At 46.7% G+C, this 18,542-nt stretch overlaps 1 protein-coding gene across 2 annotated transcripts in view; it reads right to left on the bottom strand.

Annotated features, from left to right (window-relative positions):
- The window catches only part of LOC147108642 (cadherin-like protein 26), a 111,429-nt gene that overhangs the window by 86,360 nt on the left and 6,527 nt on the right, over positions 1-18,542 (bottom strand). The window contains exons 1-3 of one of the 2 annotated variants that reach the window (XM_086005336.1): positions 9,369-9,503; positions 8,446-8,568; positions 5,470-5,628 (exon numbers count right to left, since the gene is read on the bottom strand). In XM_086005336.1, coding sequence (XP_085861462.1) covers positions 5,470-5,628; positions 8,446-8,568; positions 9,369-9,377 — 291 coding nt within the window. In that variant the 5' untranslated portion in view covers positions 9,378-9,503. Of the gene's footprint in view, positions 1-5,469; positions 5,629-8,445; positions 8,569-9,368; positions 9,504-18,542 lie in introns of those variants that run through there. The other variant, XM_086005335.1, reaches the window with a different exon arrangement.

Genomic DNA, 18,542 nt, shown 5'->3' with positions numbered 1-18,542 from the left:
AGTGGCAGTATCACAGCGTTCGACAATGAAGTTGAAGATTGGACGACATATGTCGAACGCATAGAAGTATACTGCGAGGCGAATGAAGTGCCAGATGACAAGAAAGCGCTGGTATTGTTGAATTCAATGGGTGCAAAAACGTATGGCTTACTGCGAAACCTAGTAACCCCAGAGAAGCCAGTAGAAAAGGATGTTGAAAACAGTGTCAATCCTACAGGGCCACTTAAACCCCACACTGCTGCTGATAGCAGAAAGATTTAAGTTTCACAAAAGGAACCAGCATAAAGATGAAAGTAATGCTGAGTATTTAATGGAACTGCGCAAGCTATCGAAACACTGCCAGTTTGGAACGGGACTAGCAGATACTTTAAGGGACAAGTTTGCGTGTGGGCTTCAAAGTGAAGGAACCCAGAAACGGCTTCTATCAGAAAAGGATCTTACACTAGACAAGGCTTTCAGCATTGCAGTATCACATGAAGCAGCAGCACGGGGCGCTGCAGAGATACAACGGAGACCGCAAGAATATGGCACAAATGAAATGTCATACGGAACAGTGAAGTGCTATCGCTGCGGCAGAACAACACATGACCATAATGATTGCTGATTCAAGGACAAAGTGTGCAGACAGTGTGGAAAAGTAGGACACATAGCAAGAGTCTGCAGGTCGGGAAAGAAAACCAGCAGCAAGAAATCTCCACAGGAGAAGTACAAGAAGGTACATAAGGTGACGGAGAGTAGTTCAGATGAACAGAAAAGTGATACAGACTCCAGAAGCAAGGAGCTGGGTTGTCTGAAACTACATAATGAGATCAAAATGGAGGATCATCAAACTATCTGGGTCACGCTCAAGATAGCAGGAGCCCAAGTGAAAATGGAATCGGACACAGGATCAGCCCTAACAGTCATAAACCAAAGGGACTACAAGCGGCTATTCTCACATATACCCTTGAGAGATACAAAGATTGTCTTGAAGACGTACACGGGGCAAAAAGTCTACCCCAAAGGAAAAATAAGGGTAAACGTTATATATAACGGCAAGGAAACACCAAAAATGGACCTATATGTATTGCCAGATGGAGGACCACCACTACTAGGACGTGAATGGATCCGGAAGATACAGCTAGATTGGCATTCCATACAAGCACTGACTGTAGATGCCAAAAAGGATGACGACATCACACCTGGACGACTGTCAAAAATGCTAACTGACGCACAAGAAGTGTTCCAGCAGGGACTCAGAACACTAAAAAGCATAACAGCGACGATCAAAATAGAGGAAAATGCAAGCCCAAAGTTTTTTTAAGGCCAGACCGGTACCTTATGCGATCCGCCCAGCCGTCGAAGCAGAGCTGGAAGGTTTGGAACGTTCAGGAGCACTGTCCGAAGTGGACTGGAGTGAGTGGGCTACACCCATTGTTCCTGTAATGAAGAGGTCGTTGAGTAATACGCCTGGGGAACCAAAGAAGGTTCGCATCTGTGGGGACTTTAAGGTGACAGTGAACCCAATCCTTCACACTGTACAATATCCGCTTCCGCGGATTGAAGATATTTTCGCCTCGCTACCTGGAGGGAAACACTTCACTAAGATTGATCTGGCCCAGGCGTACCTGCAAATGGAGGTAGAAGAAGCCTCGAAACAGTACCTCACAATCAACACTCAAAGGTCTCTACCAATACAACCGGCTGGTGTTCGGGGTAGCATCAGCTCCGGCTATTTGGCAAAGGGCAATGGAACAAGTCCTGCAAGGGATTCCAGGGACCCAGTGTTATTTGGACGACATCCTGGTCACGGGCGAAAATGACAGTGATCACCTCGCCAACCTGGAGCAGGTGCTCACTAGATTGAAGGAATATGGGCTCTGAGCTAATCGCCACAAATGCGAGTTTTTCCAGAAGCAGATCTCGTATTGTGGCCACGTTATTGATAAAGAGGGGTTACATAAGTCCCCTGAAAAGATTGAGGCAGTAGTCAAGGCTCCAGCACCGGAAAATGTGTCACAACTGAGGTCGTTCCTCGGGCTCGTGAACTACTACCATAAGTTCTTGCCGAATTTGTCTACCGTACTACACCCACTGAACACCCTACTGCAAACGGGGGTACCATGGAGGTGGAGTGATGAATGTAAATGAGCTTTCCAGAAGAGCAAAGCATTGATCACATCAAAAGAGGTGTTCGCTCATTTCAACCCAGCACTACCAATTCGGTTGGCGTGTGATGCATCACCCTATGGCATTGGAGCGGTGCTGTCGCACAAATTCCCGGACGGCTCGGAGAGGCCAGTAGCCTTTGCGTCTCGGTCACTAACCTCAGCCGAGCGTAACTACGCCCAGATTGACAAGGAGGCCCTCAGCCTAGTGTGGGGAGTGAAAAAGTTCAATCACTATCTGCACGGGCAGAAGTTCACCTTGCTGATTGATAACCAACCACTTGTCTCCATCTTTAATCCAAAGAAGGGCGTTCCGGTGATGACTGCGCAACGGCTACAAAGATGGTCCCTTTTTCTAGGGGCGCACCAATATGAAATCGAGTATAAGGGCACGAAACACGATGGAAACGCTGATGGGCTATCACGCCTGCCAGTGCCTAATGCAGAGGAAGCACCAGCAGTGGATCCTGTCGAAATATTTCATTCAACTATAATTGAATGCTTGCCAGTAACTAACGCTGGTATAGAGAAGGAGACCCGAAATGACCCGACACTGTCTTGGGTATATGATTTGACAGTGAAGTGATGGCCAGCACATGGCGACTCACTGTTGCCAGCATTCTCATCCAGAAGAGAACAGCTGTCAGTATGCCAGGGGACCTTGATGTGTGGATCCCGAGTGGTAATTCCACCCAAGTTAAGGGAGAGAGTGCTCAATGAGCTTCACAGAGGTCATCTGGGAGGGGTGAAAATGAAAAGCCTTGCTAGGGCTTATGTGTGGTGGCCGGGGATCGATCAGCAAATCGAGGACCTGACAAAGAGCTGCTCAGGATGCCAGAAGGTCCAAAATGCACCACCACATGCCCCTCTACACCCATGGGAGTGGCTCTCATCTCCATGGCAACAGGTGCATATTGATTTTGCTGGTCCATTCATGGACTCAATGTTTTTAATAGCCGTGGATGCGCACTCGAAATGGCCTGAGGTCATCAAAATGTCCTCCACCACCACGGAGAAAACTATTGCAGTCCTACGGACCATTTTTGCCAGGAACGGCTTGCCAGAGCAGATCTGCTCTGGTAACGGACCACAGTTTGTGTCCGAAGAGTTTCGAAGATTTATGAAAAGGAATGGGGTAACTCATTACACATCCGCTCCGTATCATCCAGCCACAAATGGATTGGCTGAGAGGTTCGTACAAACCTTTAAAAAAGCAGTAAAGGCCATGTGCGATGACGACATTCCACTGCAGCATAAGGTGGACAATTTCCTGTTAGCCTACAGAAATGCGACACATGCAGTCACCAACCAGGCCCCGGCCATGATGTTCTTTAACCGAAGGTTGAGATCTCATCTGGATTTGCTCAGGCCAAATGTACGAAGAGATGTTGAGAGTAAGCAATTCCAGCACATCAATGAGAAGCCGACAAGGAGCTTCAATGTAGGGCAACCAGTCTTGGCCCGCGACTACCGAACAGAGAAATGGCAACCAGGAATGATATGCACACGGCAGGGGCCACTAATGTACATAGTGGATGTTGGGGAGAACATTGTGAGACGCCATGCTGACCAGATCCTCGAGTCACAGGAACGAGTCAACCCCATGTCTCGGCCATACGTACCTGGTGAGGAACCCGACGTACAGGTCGCATCTACCTCAGAAACAATAGCATTGGAAGCTGATGAATCAACTGACGACAGGGTGCTAGAATCGCCTCTGCACCAAGAGCGAGACACTCAGGAAAGGCGTTATCCAGAAAGAATCAGGAAGCCTCCCCAAAGACTGAATTTATAAATAGACTATTTTCAGCTGATGTTGCATGTTAAAAGTGTTAATTGTAATTAGTTTGATATTTAATTGTTAAATGAGTGTTATGGTACTGTTAATCTAAAAGGGGAGGAATTGTAATGTATGTACCTTTAAGGGAGAGAACTACTTTTACAGCTCCTGTATACTGTAGTACCGGCAGTGACCACACCTGTATATAAACCCTGAGTAGTGATCTGTACAGTTAGTTCTAGAGTAACCCTCATTCAGTAAACACCTGTTGTACTGTTTCTCCTGCAGTCTGTGTCTTATTATACACAGACACAACACTAAGAACATAACAACATAAGAAATAGGAGCAGGAATTGGCCAATCGGCCCCTTGAGCCTGCTCCACCATTCAATAAGATCATGGCTGATCTGATCCTAACCTCAAATCTTCTATCACTCTCCATCCCACCCGAACCCATGTGATCTCCCAGGAGAGGCGAAAAACCAGATAAAAAACCCAATGCCCAATTTGGGAGAAAAAATCTGGGAAATTCCTCTCCGACCCACCTAGGCGATCGAAACTCATCCAGGAGATCACTCTGTCCCTAAATTTTCTACAGTACTTACCTTCTGTAAAGGCGATCTCCACCCCAGCCAGGAACAGGAATAAAACCATCTCCTGAAATCTAACACAGAATTAGAACACAAGAAGTAGGAGCAGAACCAGGCTACATGGCCCCTGGGCCCGCTCCACTACCCACAGGGCCATGACCATTCCGAACCTAGACTCATGTGCAATTTCCTGCCCGCTCCCCGTAACCCTTAATTCCCTTTACTTCTAGGAAACTATCTATTTCTGTTTTAAATTTATTTAATGATGTAGCTTCCACAGCTTTCTGGGGCAGCAAATTCCACAAACCTACCACCCTCGGAGTGAAGAAGTTTCTCCTCATCTCAGTTTTGAAAGAGCAGCCCCTTATTCTAAGATTATGCCCCCTAGTTCTAGTTTCACCCATCATTGGGAGCATCCTCACCGCATCCACCCGATCAAGCCCCTTCACAATCTTATATGTTTCAATAAGATCGCCTCTCATTCTTCTGAACTCCAATGAGTAGAGTCCCAATCTACTCAACCTCTCTTCATATGACCACCCCCTCATCCCCGGGATTAACTGAGTGAACCTTCTTTGTACTGACTCGAGAGCAAGTATGTCTTTTCTTAAGTATGGACACCAAAACTGTATGCAGTATTCCAGGTGCGGTCTCACCAATACCTTGTACAACTGCAGCAATACCTCCCTGCTTTTATATTCTATCCCCCTAGCAATAAAAGCCAACATTCCATTGGCCTTCTTGATCACTTGCTGCACCTGCATACTAACTTTTTGAGTTTCGTGCACCAGGACCCCCAGATCCCTTTGTACTACAGTACTTTCCAGTTTCTTGCATATTTTACGTTAGTCGACACCGAACAAGCCCGCATAAGTTATAGAATCCAACATAAGTGCTTTGAATCATACAGCAAAACTTATGTTAAAGAAAATCAAAGGAAGATAGTTTGTACCTGCAATTGGTTTGTTTTTTCACGATCAACTTTGTGATGGATAAATATTTCTCCAGTCTTGGAATCAATTGTAAACAAGCCTTTCTCAGGTTCAGTGTTAACACCCTGACCGGAAATTGAAAATAACAGCGAATAGTTTTGTGACCTGTCATTGGCAAGCTGCAATAAAACAAAATTGTTACTTGTGGAAATAATTATACAAGAAAACTGTTGTGAGTGGAATGATCTAGTAATAGTACTTCATTAAAATATAAAATCATTTCTCGGGTCTTAACTTTAAAATATCGTACATCTTCATTAAAAACAACGGCCCAGAAATTCGGGTCCCAACGCGTGAGTACGGACGGAGTACCCACGCGTGGACCCGATGGAAGTGCCGGTTTCTTGCATGCACAGCGCATGCGCGGGAAAACAGCACTTCCGGTCCCCTGAACGAAGGGGTTAAGAGGTGAAACGCGTGCGATGTATGAGGCAGCGCGTGCGCGTGCGCGTTGAACTTCCGGTTTTTTGACCGGTTTGCCCGTGCGTGAAGGCCTGTACTTTTTGCACATTTAAAAACCAGACGTAAGTACTTAGTTTTAAAAGGTAAGTGGTCTATTAATTAAAGTTAGAATTTTTTTTCCACAGGTTTATTATTTTTAAAGACTTTACAGTAAGGTAAGTGTATTTTTAGACCCGATTTTTAAAAAAATTATTTTTTTCAAAAATTTGATTAATTGTTTAAATTAGTTTTTTTACAGTTATTAATAGTTCATTTAATTAGTGGGATTTTTTAAAAAACTTTTATTTGAAGTTTAAGTACTGTTTTGGGTGCCCGGAGTTTTCTTACTATCAAACTCATCAATGAACTTCTGCAACCTCCGATATCTGTCTTCTTTAGCCAGGTTTTAACATGTCATTTTCATGCACTGGGTAATAGCTTCTCTTGGGAACTTCCACCACACCAAAGATGCACCATGATTTCAGAATAGTGAAAAATCCCAGCCTCTGTCTCTTGTTTCTTTCACCCTCGCTCTGTTTCTTGTTTCTCTCTGTCTCACACACAGAGATCCTGTCTTACCCCTCTCTCCTTCTTGGCTTCAACCAAGGTTGAGAAACAGGGAGGGGGAATCAAGTGGCATTGAGCATGAGTGATAAACAAGAGGCAAAGAAAGTACAAGAGAGTAAAACAAGAGAGACAGTTTGACAAACGAGAGAGAAAGAGAGTGTGAGCGAAAAGAGACAGAAAGAACGTGCAAGAAAAGCAAAAAAATGTGATACTAAAACAAGACAGAAAGAGAGTTAGAAAAATAAGAGACAGAGAGTAAGAAAAAGGAAGACACACACACAGGAATGTGAGGAGAGAGACAGAGCAGGTACACTCTTGACGTATTCCTGAAAGTAGAGGTCCAGCAGTTTGTCTCTACAGTAGGTCAGGCAGGGAGATCCCACAGCAGCTGCTCTGGCTTTCAAAAGCCAATCAGAATAACGGTAGGCAGGTATACAATATGTTGTAGTTGTCTGGTGGACAAGAGTTTCAGGTTGCATTCATGAGCTACAATGATTTCAGATCATCTGGCGGGGGGGTTGGGGGATGTGATCCATTTTTCAGCTATAGACTACCCTGGGCTCAATGGAATCCACTCATATAGGGGGGGGATATTCGGTATCACCCATTTGGGGTGCTATTATCGGCTGGACGCAAAGTTTGGCGTCTGGCAATAGTTATCGCCTCCAACTACAAACTTGGCCTCTATCGCCCCTGGAGGTGATTTGAGCACTAAATCAGGCGCTACACACCTGTCTTAAGGCTCTAATGACGAGGAGCGAGGCGCTACCTCAGAGCGCTGGTGAAGCTCAGGCGATGCCAATTACCATGGAACACAGACAGACTGGCGCCGTCCAGTTCTTAAAGGGGAGCGGCCATCTTGCTGGCCAGCCACACCCTGCTATTTGCAGCCTTGAATCTCGGCCTGGAGAGACCTCAAAAGCAATTGTGTTGGAAGCACTAATGGATAGGCCCAGGGAAAGAGCTCGGCGCTTAGGAACCTCAAAAGTGGTGCTGAGGGCCAAAACTCCTTAGGACAGCGTTAAAACCAAAAATTTTGCTGACAAAAAAAGGCAGGAAGCAGCCACCTTTAAATAGCACTCCCCCAGCCCCTTCCCGACTGCAAAATGTTTCCCTTTACCTGTCATTGCTAGCAGCAGGCGGAAAGGCAGGGGGCGCGACTCAATATCCGGTCCGGGGCTCTACCCGGGCGTTGCATGCTTGACTAACGTCACGATCTGCGGGCGCAGGAGATTATGGCGATAGTGTTTAACACCGCCACAAAATGTCTGGTCAATTTCGCGAGCGGCGCAAACATCGCCGTGCCCGGGCGCTAGTTGCTTTACACCCCATTAGCGCCATCTTAGGGTGCTAATGGGAGGCGCTAATCAACCGAATTTTTCCCCATAGTATTTACAGCACAGCAACAGGCCATTTGGCCCAACTGGTCTATGCTGGTGTTTTCCGCTCCACACAGAGCAGGGCTCAGTTTTTCTGGCCTGGAGATGAATACAGTGCTATTGAGGACAGGTGAAGACTTCCAGGAGTTCCTGAATTTGTGGTGCAGAGCAAGGTACTAGAGTACTCAGAGCAGACCTGGACAGGGGAGCTGTTTGGGTAAAACAAGGAATGGAAACATGCACTGATTATGAAAGACAGGTTGCCAAATACCTTCAAGAAAGTGACCAGGACCAAATTAATTTAAATAGCCAATACCAAGCTAAATTCTTTGTCAGACATTGAACTCATCATAATGTTTAGACATGAGGTTACTCATGAGACTTTGAGCACACAGACACAAAATATATCATTTAGAGCAATAAATAGATATTAAAATTATACCAACTTGTGGCTTTTTGAAAGATTTGGATATTTTTCATGTTGATCTATGTAGAAGCTACAACAAGAATATTTTATCCTTTATCTTTTTCTCTCATATTAACACTTACTTTCATAGCCAGTTTAGGGTAAGGCCCAGGATCTTCTTCAATAAGTTTATAAACAGCAGAAATCCACCTTCTCTTCACACGGCGCAACACCACTGGATGCTGTCCGTCGATTCTGTTCAGGTCCTAAAATTAAACATTTCAATATTTAACACTTAAACATCTAAGATTAACATTGCTCAACACATCAAACAGCTTAACTGATTATGTAGGCTCTATTCTGAAGAGATGATATTGCTCCAATCCAAGCCAGTAAGAGCCTCCTTAGAGTAAAAAAATCAGTTTACTTGAATCTTAAATTCTACCAATCAAATTCTCACAATTCCTTTTATGCACAATTAATGTTTATTCTTGCATCTTCTTGTTAACAGCAGGAATACACTTTAATGAAAAAGTTAATTAGTAACTCCACACATATTGTTATAATGTAGAATTAAAAGAGATACTGGCTCCGATCTTGACTGGGACGGGTTTACCTAGCCGGAGGGGGGGGGGGGGGAAGAGAGGAGTTGTGGTCTCCCCGCATGCTGTGGTGGTTTGAGCGTGTGTCTTTTTTTCCCAGCAAGTTCCCCCCGCCCTGAAGCCAGTCTGATTGATAGGCTTGGCTCCCCGTTTGGCGGGGAACGCTCTGGAGGAGACCGCAGCCCAGGAGCAGGTCGGGGGCCACTGCTGGGATAGTGAGAGAATAGTGGTGGGGGTCCAATCCTGGGGACGTCCGATCCGGGGGGGTCTGATCTTGGGGCAGGGTTTCGGCGATCCTTGAGATGGGAGGAGGGTGTCTGCGAACCTGAGGGGGGCGGGTCGGCAATCCTGGAGAGGGTGTCCGCTATCCTGGGGGAGGTGGGGGGAAGCAGGTTTGCTTGGTGGGCTGGAAGGAAGCAATCCTGCTCCTTCTGGCCCACAAGCAGTGCAGGAAAGGCACTTACATCTTCCATGCAGCAGTCCTCACCTCCCGTTAGCTGCTGGGTTTCTCGAGGCCCGTGAAACTCGGCCAGCCAGGGTTAAGCTTGGATGAGAGATAAAACATGAGGCTCGCAGACTCATTATAATAATCAAGTCATCTCCTAGCAGAGGTTTGGTTGCACGTGCCCCCTTCCCGCCTCCTTTAAATACGGAAGTGGACAGGTTCGACCCAAACCCACCCGTTTTTGGGGGGTTAAAATTCCCCTCACTGGATCAGGTAATTTTGACTTATGCTGTTAGTGTAAAGCGGACGATTTCGGATCAGCCACCGGTTATACATCTTCACTGGAAACGTCGATCAGGAGAGACGTATAATGGGCAGCTGATATCATCCATTTTACACTATCACCCAAAATGAACCCCCATTGTATGCAAAGCTCTAATATCTGAGTATTATTTCTGCATTCGGATACTGCGCTATCGGCCTAGATTTTCCTCTTCTTACTGCCTGGTTTTAGGGTGCCATTTGGCCAGGCAGGGGTAGAAAATTAGGAGGAATTCTGTTAAACTGGATCCCACCTACTTTAGCACCAACCAAAATTTCGACCACAAGCTGGAAGTCCTCTCGCAGGAGTGCAAGTGGCTGAAAGAGTCTGGATGTCTCCATGTGTGGTGGGCTGACGATCGCAGGCATCAAGCGAATACAGCTGTCCTTCCCACGCTCACCAGCATCCAGGATAGATACTTGAGCGGGGCTGTCCTCTCTCTCACTCTGAATGAGGACTGGACAATGAATCAAACATAGACCTGGAGGACACAGCATTTCATCCCCGTGCAGTCAAAACCAGGCTTTGAAACAGTGGGCCAGATTTTGCTGTAGAAATAACAATGAGGCTAACAGTACTCACTGTTATTAAAGTGTAAATCGAACAGCAACTTCCTGCGACAGCACATGCGCAGTTAATCGCAGAAATAAGGAAGTTGCTGTCTGTTGTGTATGTCCCTTTAAGGGAATAACTGGTCTCAGACTGCAGTACCGGCAGTGACCACCCCTGTATAAAAGGCCCTAGCGGGCTTCTGTAGTTTCAGTTTCCAGGTTGTCTCCATTCAGTAAAGACTTGTTAAACCAACTCCTGCATTCCGTGTCTCCATTAACACACGGATATAATACTGGCAACGAGTAAGAAACTAACTTACCTGCAACTCGGCAGCACCTCAGACGACATTATTGAAGGTCGAAGCCAGAAGAAAGAAAAAAAAAGAATCCAAAGGAACTCGAGAAACGGGCGTCGACCGTGGGCAACCGCCCTCCAAATCATCGGATTGAAAACTTGCAGGAGAGACTGTCAAGAGCCAAGCTTGGTTCTTCAGTCTGTGGTTTCCCAGCTAATCGGGCTGGTGGCAGGTAGTGCACTGATCCTTCCTGGGCTGCGGCGGGCTAGAGCTCGATCGGGTGGCTCTGCAACGGGGCCGGGCAGCGAGTCGGGAAGCAAAGAGAGAGCGAGAGGGTGGAGCACACAGGGCGCGGCCGGTGCTTCGCAGCCGGGCAGCGTTCGGACCTAAGAAGAGGGAGGAAAGTGTCCCAGAGGGTCCGCTCCATGACGGGAACGGTTAAAAATAAAAATACCGCAGAGAGCAGCGTTGACAGCAGCGGCAGCGGCAGGAAAGCGCGGGAGGCGCCATCTTAACTCGGGGAAGAAGGAAAAGCGCGGGAGGCGCCATTTTCATCCATCGGGGACGAAGGAAAAGCGCGGGAGGCGCCATCTTAGATTTTCAAGATGCCAAAGACTGGCGATATCACTGCCTTCGATAATGCAATAGAAGACTGGACCACGTATGTGGAAAGAGTCGAGGTATATTGCGAGGCAATCGAAATAGCCGATGAGAAAAAGGCATCGGTATTGCTAAATTTAATGGGCGCAAGAACGTACGGCCTATTGCGGGACCTGATTACTCCAGCCAAACCGAAGGCGAAGAGTTTTAACAAAATTGTTGCTATCCTACAGGAACACCTAAATCCTACACCACTGCTGATAGCAGAAAGATTTAAATTCCACAGGAGAAATCAGCACAAAAATGAGAGCAATGCTGATTACCTTATGGAACTACGCAAGCTATCAAAGCACTGCCAGTTCGGAGCAGGACTGGCAGATACCTTACGGGACAAATTTGTCTGTGGACTCCTGAGTGAAGGAACCCAGAAGAGGTTACTCTCAGAGAAAGAGCTGACGCTAGATAAGGCTTTCAGCGTGGCAGTATCGTACGAAGCAGCAGCAAGGGGAGCTGCGGAAATACAACAAAAGCCACAGGAATACGGCACCCACGAAATGACATGGGGATTTGCAAAATGTTATCGCTGCGGCAGAACAAACCATGACCAGAAGGACTGCTGGTCCAAGGACAAAATATGCAGGCAATGCGGAAAGATGGGACACATTGCACGAGTTTGCAGGTCTGGGAAGAGGACCAATGACAACAAAAAGGCTACTAAGGAACCGTACAGGAAAGTACAAAAGATGACGGACAGGAGTTCCAAAGACCAGATGAGCGATAGTGAATCCGGGAACAAGAGACTAAGCTGTCTCAAACTTCACAACGTAATCGCAAAAGAGGATCACCGAACCATTTGGGTCACCCTCACGATAGCAGGGTCCCAAGTCAAAATGGAATTGGATACAGGGTCAGCTCTAACCGTCATGAATCGACGAGACTACGAGCGGCTATTCTCACACATACCCTTGAGAGAGACATCCATTGTCTTGAGGACGTATACGGGGCAAAAAGTATACCCCAGAGGAAAAATAAGGGTGCCTGTCGAATACAACGGCAAGAAAATACGGAAATTGTATCTCTACATTCTGCAAGATGGTGGACCACCGTTATTGGGACGTGAATGGATCAGAAAGATAAGTTTAGACTGGCACTCCATTCAGGCACTGACGGTGGCTGGTAAAAAGGATGATGATGTCACTCCTGGACGATTGTCAACAATCTTAGCTGACGCCAAAGAGGTATTTCAACAAGAACTGGGCACTCTTAAAGGCGTAACCGCCTCGATAAAAATAGAGGAGAATGCAATTCCCAAGTTTTTCAAAGCAAGACCGGTACCTTATGCAATTCGCCCAGCCGTCGAGGCAGAGCTGGAGAATCTGGAGAATGCAGGCGTGTTATCCAAGGTAGACTGGAGCGAGTGGGCGACACCCATCGTTCCTGTCATGAAGAAAATGTTAAACAATAAGTCTGAAGAGCCAAGGAAGGTTCGCATCTGTGGGGACTTCAAGGTGACAGTGAACCCAGTCCTTCACACAGTACAATATCCTCTTCCAAGGATAGAAGATATCTTCGCCTCACTATCTGGAGGGAAGCGTTTTACAAAAATTGACCTAGCACAAGCATATTTGCAGATGGAGGTTGAAGAATCCTCTAGGAAGTATCTCACGATAAACACTCACAAAGGTCTTTACCAGTATAATCGACTGGTATTCGGATAGCATCAGCTCCGGCGATATGGCAGAGAGCGATGGAACAAGTCCTGCAAGGGATTCCGAGGACTCAGTGTTACTTGGACGACATCCTAGTGACAGGTGAAGATGACAGTGAACACCTTGCCAACCTAGAGCAGGTGCTCACTAGACTACGTGAACATGGGCTACGAGCCAATCGCCCCAAGTGCGAGTTTTTTAAGGAACAGATATCGTATTCTGGCCACGTGATTGATGAAGAGGGGTTGCATAAGTCCCCTGACAAAATTGAAGCGGTAGTTAAGGCTCCAGCGCCTGAAAATGTGTCGCAACTGAGGTCATTCCTCGGATTGGTGAATTACTACCATAAGTTTTTGCTGAATTTGTCCACAATTCTGCATCCATTGAAGCCCTACTACGAACGGGAGTAGCATGGAAATGGAGCGATGAATGTAAGCGGGCCTTTCAGAAGAGTAAGGACCTAATCACTTCAAGAGAAGTATTGGCTCACTACAACCCATCACTACCGATAAGACTTGCGTGTGATGCGTCTCCCTACGGCATTGGGGCAGTACTGTCACATAAATTCCTTGATGGTTCTTAGAGGCCGATAGCCTTTGCGTCACGCTCATTAACTTCAGCCAAGCGTAACTACGCCCAGATTGACAGAGAGGCCCTCAGCCTGGTGTGGGGGGTGAAGAAGTTCAATCACTACCTGCACGGTCAGAAATTTACTCTACTAACTGATCATCAATCTCTCATCTCCATTTTCAACCCTCAGAAGGGCGTACCGATAATGACGGCACAACGGCTACAGAGGTGGTCCCTTTGCCTAGGGGCACACCAATATGACATCGAGTACAAAGGAACTAAACAGCATGGGAATGCTGATGGATTGTCGCGCCTACCATTGCCGACGGTGGAAGAAGAACTGGCAGTGGATCCAGTGGAGTTATTCCACTCGACTATTGTCGAATGTCTCCCTGTGACGAATGCAAACATAGAAAAGGAAACACGAAATGACCCGACACTCTCCTGGGTCTATGATTTAACGGTGAAGGGATGGCCAGCACATGGCGAACCACTGTTGCCAGCATTCTCACCGAGAAGAGAACAGCTGTCCGTGTGCAAAGGAACCTTGATGTGTGGATCCAGAGTAGTAATTCCACCCAAATTGAAGGACAGAGTGCTCAATGAGCTTCATGAGGGTCATCTGGGAGGGGTGAAAATGAAGAACTTAGCCAGAGCGTTTGTGTGGTGGCCGGGAATCGATAGAGAAATCGAAGAGATGACCAAGAGCTGTACAGGATGCCAGAAGGTCCAAAACGCCCCACCACAAGCCCCTCTACATCCATGGAAGTGGCCCTCATCTCCATGGCAAAGGGTGCACGTTGATTTTGCTGGTCCCTTTATGGACTCGATGTTTTTAATTGTGGTGGATGCACATTCAAAGTGGCCAGAGGTAATTAAAATGTCCTCAACCACCACAGAAAAAACTATCACAGTCTTACGAACCATATTCACCAGGAATGGGCTGCCTGAACAGATTTGCTCTGACAATGGACCACAGTTTGTGTCTGAAGATTTCCGGAGGTTCTTAAAGAACAATGGTGTTAAGCATTACACATCCGCCCCATATCATCCAGCCACTAATGGATTGGCCGAGAAGTTTGTTCAAACATTCAAGAAGGCTATCAAGGCAATGTGTAATGAAGATATACCCCTACAACACAAGGTGGATAACTTCTTGTTTGCCTACCGGAATGCGACACATGCGGTTACCAACCAAACTCCAGCCATGATGTTCTTCAATCGAAGACTACGATGCCACTTGGATTTGGTTAAGCCAAACATCCAAAGAGATGTGGAGAACAGGCAGTTTCAGAATATGAATGAAAGGCCGACCAGGAGCTTTAAGATAGGTCAACCAGTTTTGGCCCGGGACTACCGCACAGAGAAATGGCAGCCAGGAACGATCTGTACACGGCAAGGACCTCTAATGTATACCGTGGACATTGGAGAGAGCATTGTAAGACGCCATGCTGACCAGATTCTAGAGTCACTGGAAAACGTCAACTCCACACCACGATCTGATACACCTGGCGATGAAACCGAAGTACCAATTGCATCTACCGCAGAATCGGTGATATTGGAAGCAGACGAACCAAACAACGACATTGGTCCCGACTCGACCTTGCCAGAAGCACCTGATATCCCAAAGAGGCGTTATCCAGCCAGAATCAGGAAGCCTCCTCAAAGACTGAACTTATAATTGCTTAACTTCAACCAATGTATCTAGCAACCGTAATTGTAATTGTAATTAGTTATTATTTAGTTGTTAAATTAATGTTATGTACTGTTTATCTAAAAGGGGAGGAATTGTTGTGTATGTCCCTTTAAGGGAATAACTGGTCTCAGACAGCAGTACCGGCAGTGACCACCCCTGTATAAAAGACCCTAGCGGGCTTCTGTAGTTTCAGTTTCCAGGTTGTGTCCATTCAGTAAAGACTTGTTAAACCAACTCCTGCATTCCGTGTCTCCATTAACACACGGATATAATACTGTCCGACTTGCCCTGCTCCTTCAGAAGCTTCGCTATAAGAGTATCTTGTGAAGAGACTCGGCATTGAAAGACATGCAACAGCATGAAGTTAGGGTACTTATCCATTAGATATCCACTAAATTCACAAGAAAAAGTTAAGACTTGTCCATTCCAGTGTAAGTGAATTTTTAATGGCGTGATAAGTCTTAATTACTGCCAAACAAGCTCTCTGGCACTGAAAATTAACTTTTACAAGTGTGGAGTCTCATTCTTTCAGATTTAAATTACTGTTGAAGATTTACAAAAATAAAAAAATTTAAATAAATTTACTCTTTTATGTGTCTTTTAATGCCATTTTCTTTTCCTCTCTTATTTTGCTTTCTGCACCTGATTTGAGATTGAATTAAATATTTTAACTGGCATTTCCTGGTTCAGATTCAGGCGGAGTATAAAATGGGTGGTCGATTTGCTGTAGCTTGTTCTTCGCCTGACCATAAATATTAAGATTACCCCCGTGGGTCTGCACTAGGCCAAAGATTTCCAAACAAAATATGTATATCATTTAAAAACAGCTTTAGAATAATAAATCCTATTTAAAGGTGAAGGAAAGCATAGGTATAACACTTTCCGTTCAAAGCACTCCCCCTTTTTATACAAGAAAATTGTAGGTTTAATCAGAAATGTCCTTTTTTGTTTAAACATTCATTTTAGTGCTGACCTGGAGACGTCCCTCCCTGCGGCCCCACTCCATTATGGACAGCAACTCTATTATTAACAGTGCAGTGTTTGATTTTGATTTTTGGGTGACTGAAGCAAAGGGGCAGCCACGATTATTAGGCCCCGACCTCATTTACAGCAACAACAACAACTTGTATTTATATAGCATCTTTGACATAGTAAAATATCCCAAGCACTTCACAGGAACGACTATCAAACAAACTTTGACACCCAGCCACATATGGAGATATTAGGGCAGATGACCAAAAGCTTGGTCAAAGAGGTAGGTTTAAAGAAGCGTCTTAAAGGAGGAAAGAGAGGTAGCGAGGCGGAGAGGCTTAGGGAAGGAATTCCAGAACTTAAAGGCTTGGCAGCTGAAGGCACGGTCACCGATGGTAGAGTGATTCAAGTCAGGGATATGCAAGAGGCCCTACATCGAGCCAGCAAGCAGCGGTGTGTCAAAGTCATAGGGCTGGATTTTCATTGAGGAGGCTGGTAGGAGGCGGGACTACAACTTTTGGGGTTGTAGTCCCGCCTCCATAGAGTTCTAGCCAACCCACGTGATTTAGACTTGATTGACCTTGTTGAGCCTGCCCAGCGGGCTCAGCAGGCTAATTAAGTGCCACCCGGCAACAGGTGATGTCACAGATTGAAATTTCATCTGTCAAGACCTTTTGACAGATGAAATATCAGCGTTTACAGCTGTTTGAAGCTGTCAAACACTGACAATCTGTACTCCAGGTTAATTCCTTCCTCTCAGGATGATTTAGAGATCTCCCTGGAACAGAAAGCAGAGGCTGCAGATTTTGACAGCTGGCGGCCATTCTGCTTTCTGTGCCGGTGAGATGAGGGACTCCCGAGACCTGAAGGAAGGAAGGCTGTAAAGGTAAGTAAAGGTTAGTAGAACTTCTTTAAACACTTTACACAGACCAAACACACTTACCTCTGCACTCATGCACCCATCACTCACCTGAACACCAGACATCTCGACCCCTCCAAGCCCTTCATCCCGACGGCCCATCTCGCTAACTTGGCGTGGTTTGGAGCCATCGGGAATCCCACATTTCAACCATGAAAATAGGGATTAGGCTAAAAACTGCCTGTTAACTACCTGTTAACAGGTAGTTAATTGGTACTAATCCCCTTCCCGCCTCGAGGAGGTGGGTCCCAGTGCGGGGCATGTACCCGCCTCCTTTGAAACTGGCATGGAGGCGGGATGGGGTCGGGACCCCCGATTTCAGGATTTTAAACCCCCACACGCCTCCAATCCCGACTCAACGGTCCAATGAAAATCCAGCCCATAGAGTCATAACGGCATAGAAGGAGGCCATTTGGCCCATCGAGTCTGTGCCGGCTCTCTGCAGAGCAATCCAGTAAGTCCCATTCCCCCACTCTATCCCCGTAGCCTGGCAGGTTTATTTCCCTCAAGTGCCTATCCAGTCTCCCCTTGAAAACATTGAGGGGGGAAAATTGAGTCGCACCCCCTTTGGGGCACTAACTTCGCTGGGGCGCTACTTTTAGCACCCCAAAAAAGTTAGCCACGCGCTACAGCATGTCGAGCCATGGTACTGCAGGCCTTCCTCCCCTTCTTAAAAGGGAGGGGCCTTGCGCATTGCAACCTGGGGCCCAGCTGGGCCACCAGGGATCGAAGTGCTGGCAAAAGAGCCTGGCACTTCAACACAGCCGGCACTCCGCTGGAGGGTTGGTCTGGAAGCCGGGGATGGCAGAGGGGGCAGGTGCTGGCAGGCAGCCAGCAACAAAAATGGCCGCCTGGCACCTCACCTTTAATTAGCGCCACCCCGGCTGCGGGTAAACCCCCCTGACCCTGTCAGACATAGTGTCAGGGGGCGCTACTGAAGATCGCAGCTGGGGTGCGAGCGGGGCACTGTGCACGGCAATGACGTCATTGCTGGTGGCGCAGTGCCATGGGTCATTAACAGTTACCGCCACCGCTAACCTCCCGCTGAATTTCGCAGGAGGTGTTGGCGACGCCGCGCCCAGGCGCTAGTTGCTTTGTGCCCCATTAGTGCCCTCTTAGGTGTTTCCCCTTCCATCACTTCCGTCGGCAGCGAGATCCAGGTCATCACCACTCGCTGCGTAAAAAGGTTTTTCCTCACATCCCCCCCTGTATCTCTTGCCCAACACCTTAAATCTGTGTTCCCTAGTCCTTGTACCATCAACTAGTGGGAACAGCCTTTCCCCGTCGAGCCTATTCAAACCCGTCATAATCTTGTACACCTCTATCAAATCACTCCTCAACCTCCTTTGGAGAAGTTGTATTTGTTTTCATTAGAGCAAAGATGTTTTTTCATCCCCTCCCCCCTTTCCCAGCCTCTTCACTTGCTTAAAAATCTGTTCCATTTCCTGCTTTTTTCTTGTTCTGACGAAAGGTCATCGACCTGAAACGTTAACTCTGTTTCTCTCTTCACAGATGCTGCCTGACCTGCTGAGTTTCTCCAGCATTTTCTGTTTTTATT

This window comes from Somniosus microcephalus, chromosome 13 (genome assembly GCF_052327205.1).
Source record: "Somniosus microcephalus isolate GS21.2 chromosome 13, FLI_Smic_1.0, whole genome shotgun sequence".
NCBI classification, from domain to species: Eukaryota; Metazoa; Chordata; class Chondrichthyes; order Squaliformes; family Somniosidae; genus Somniosus; species Somniosus microcephalus.
This window is presented reverse-complemented; position numbering and strand designations above follow the sequence as displayed.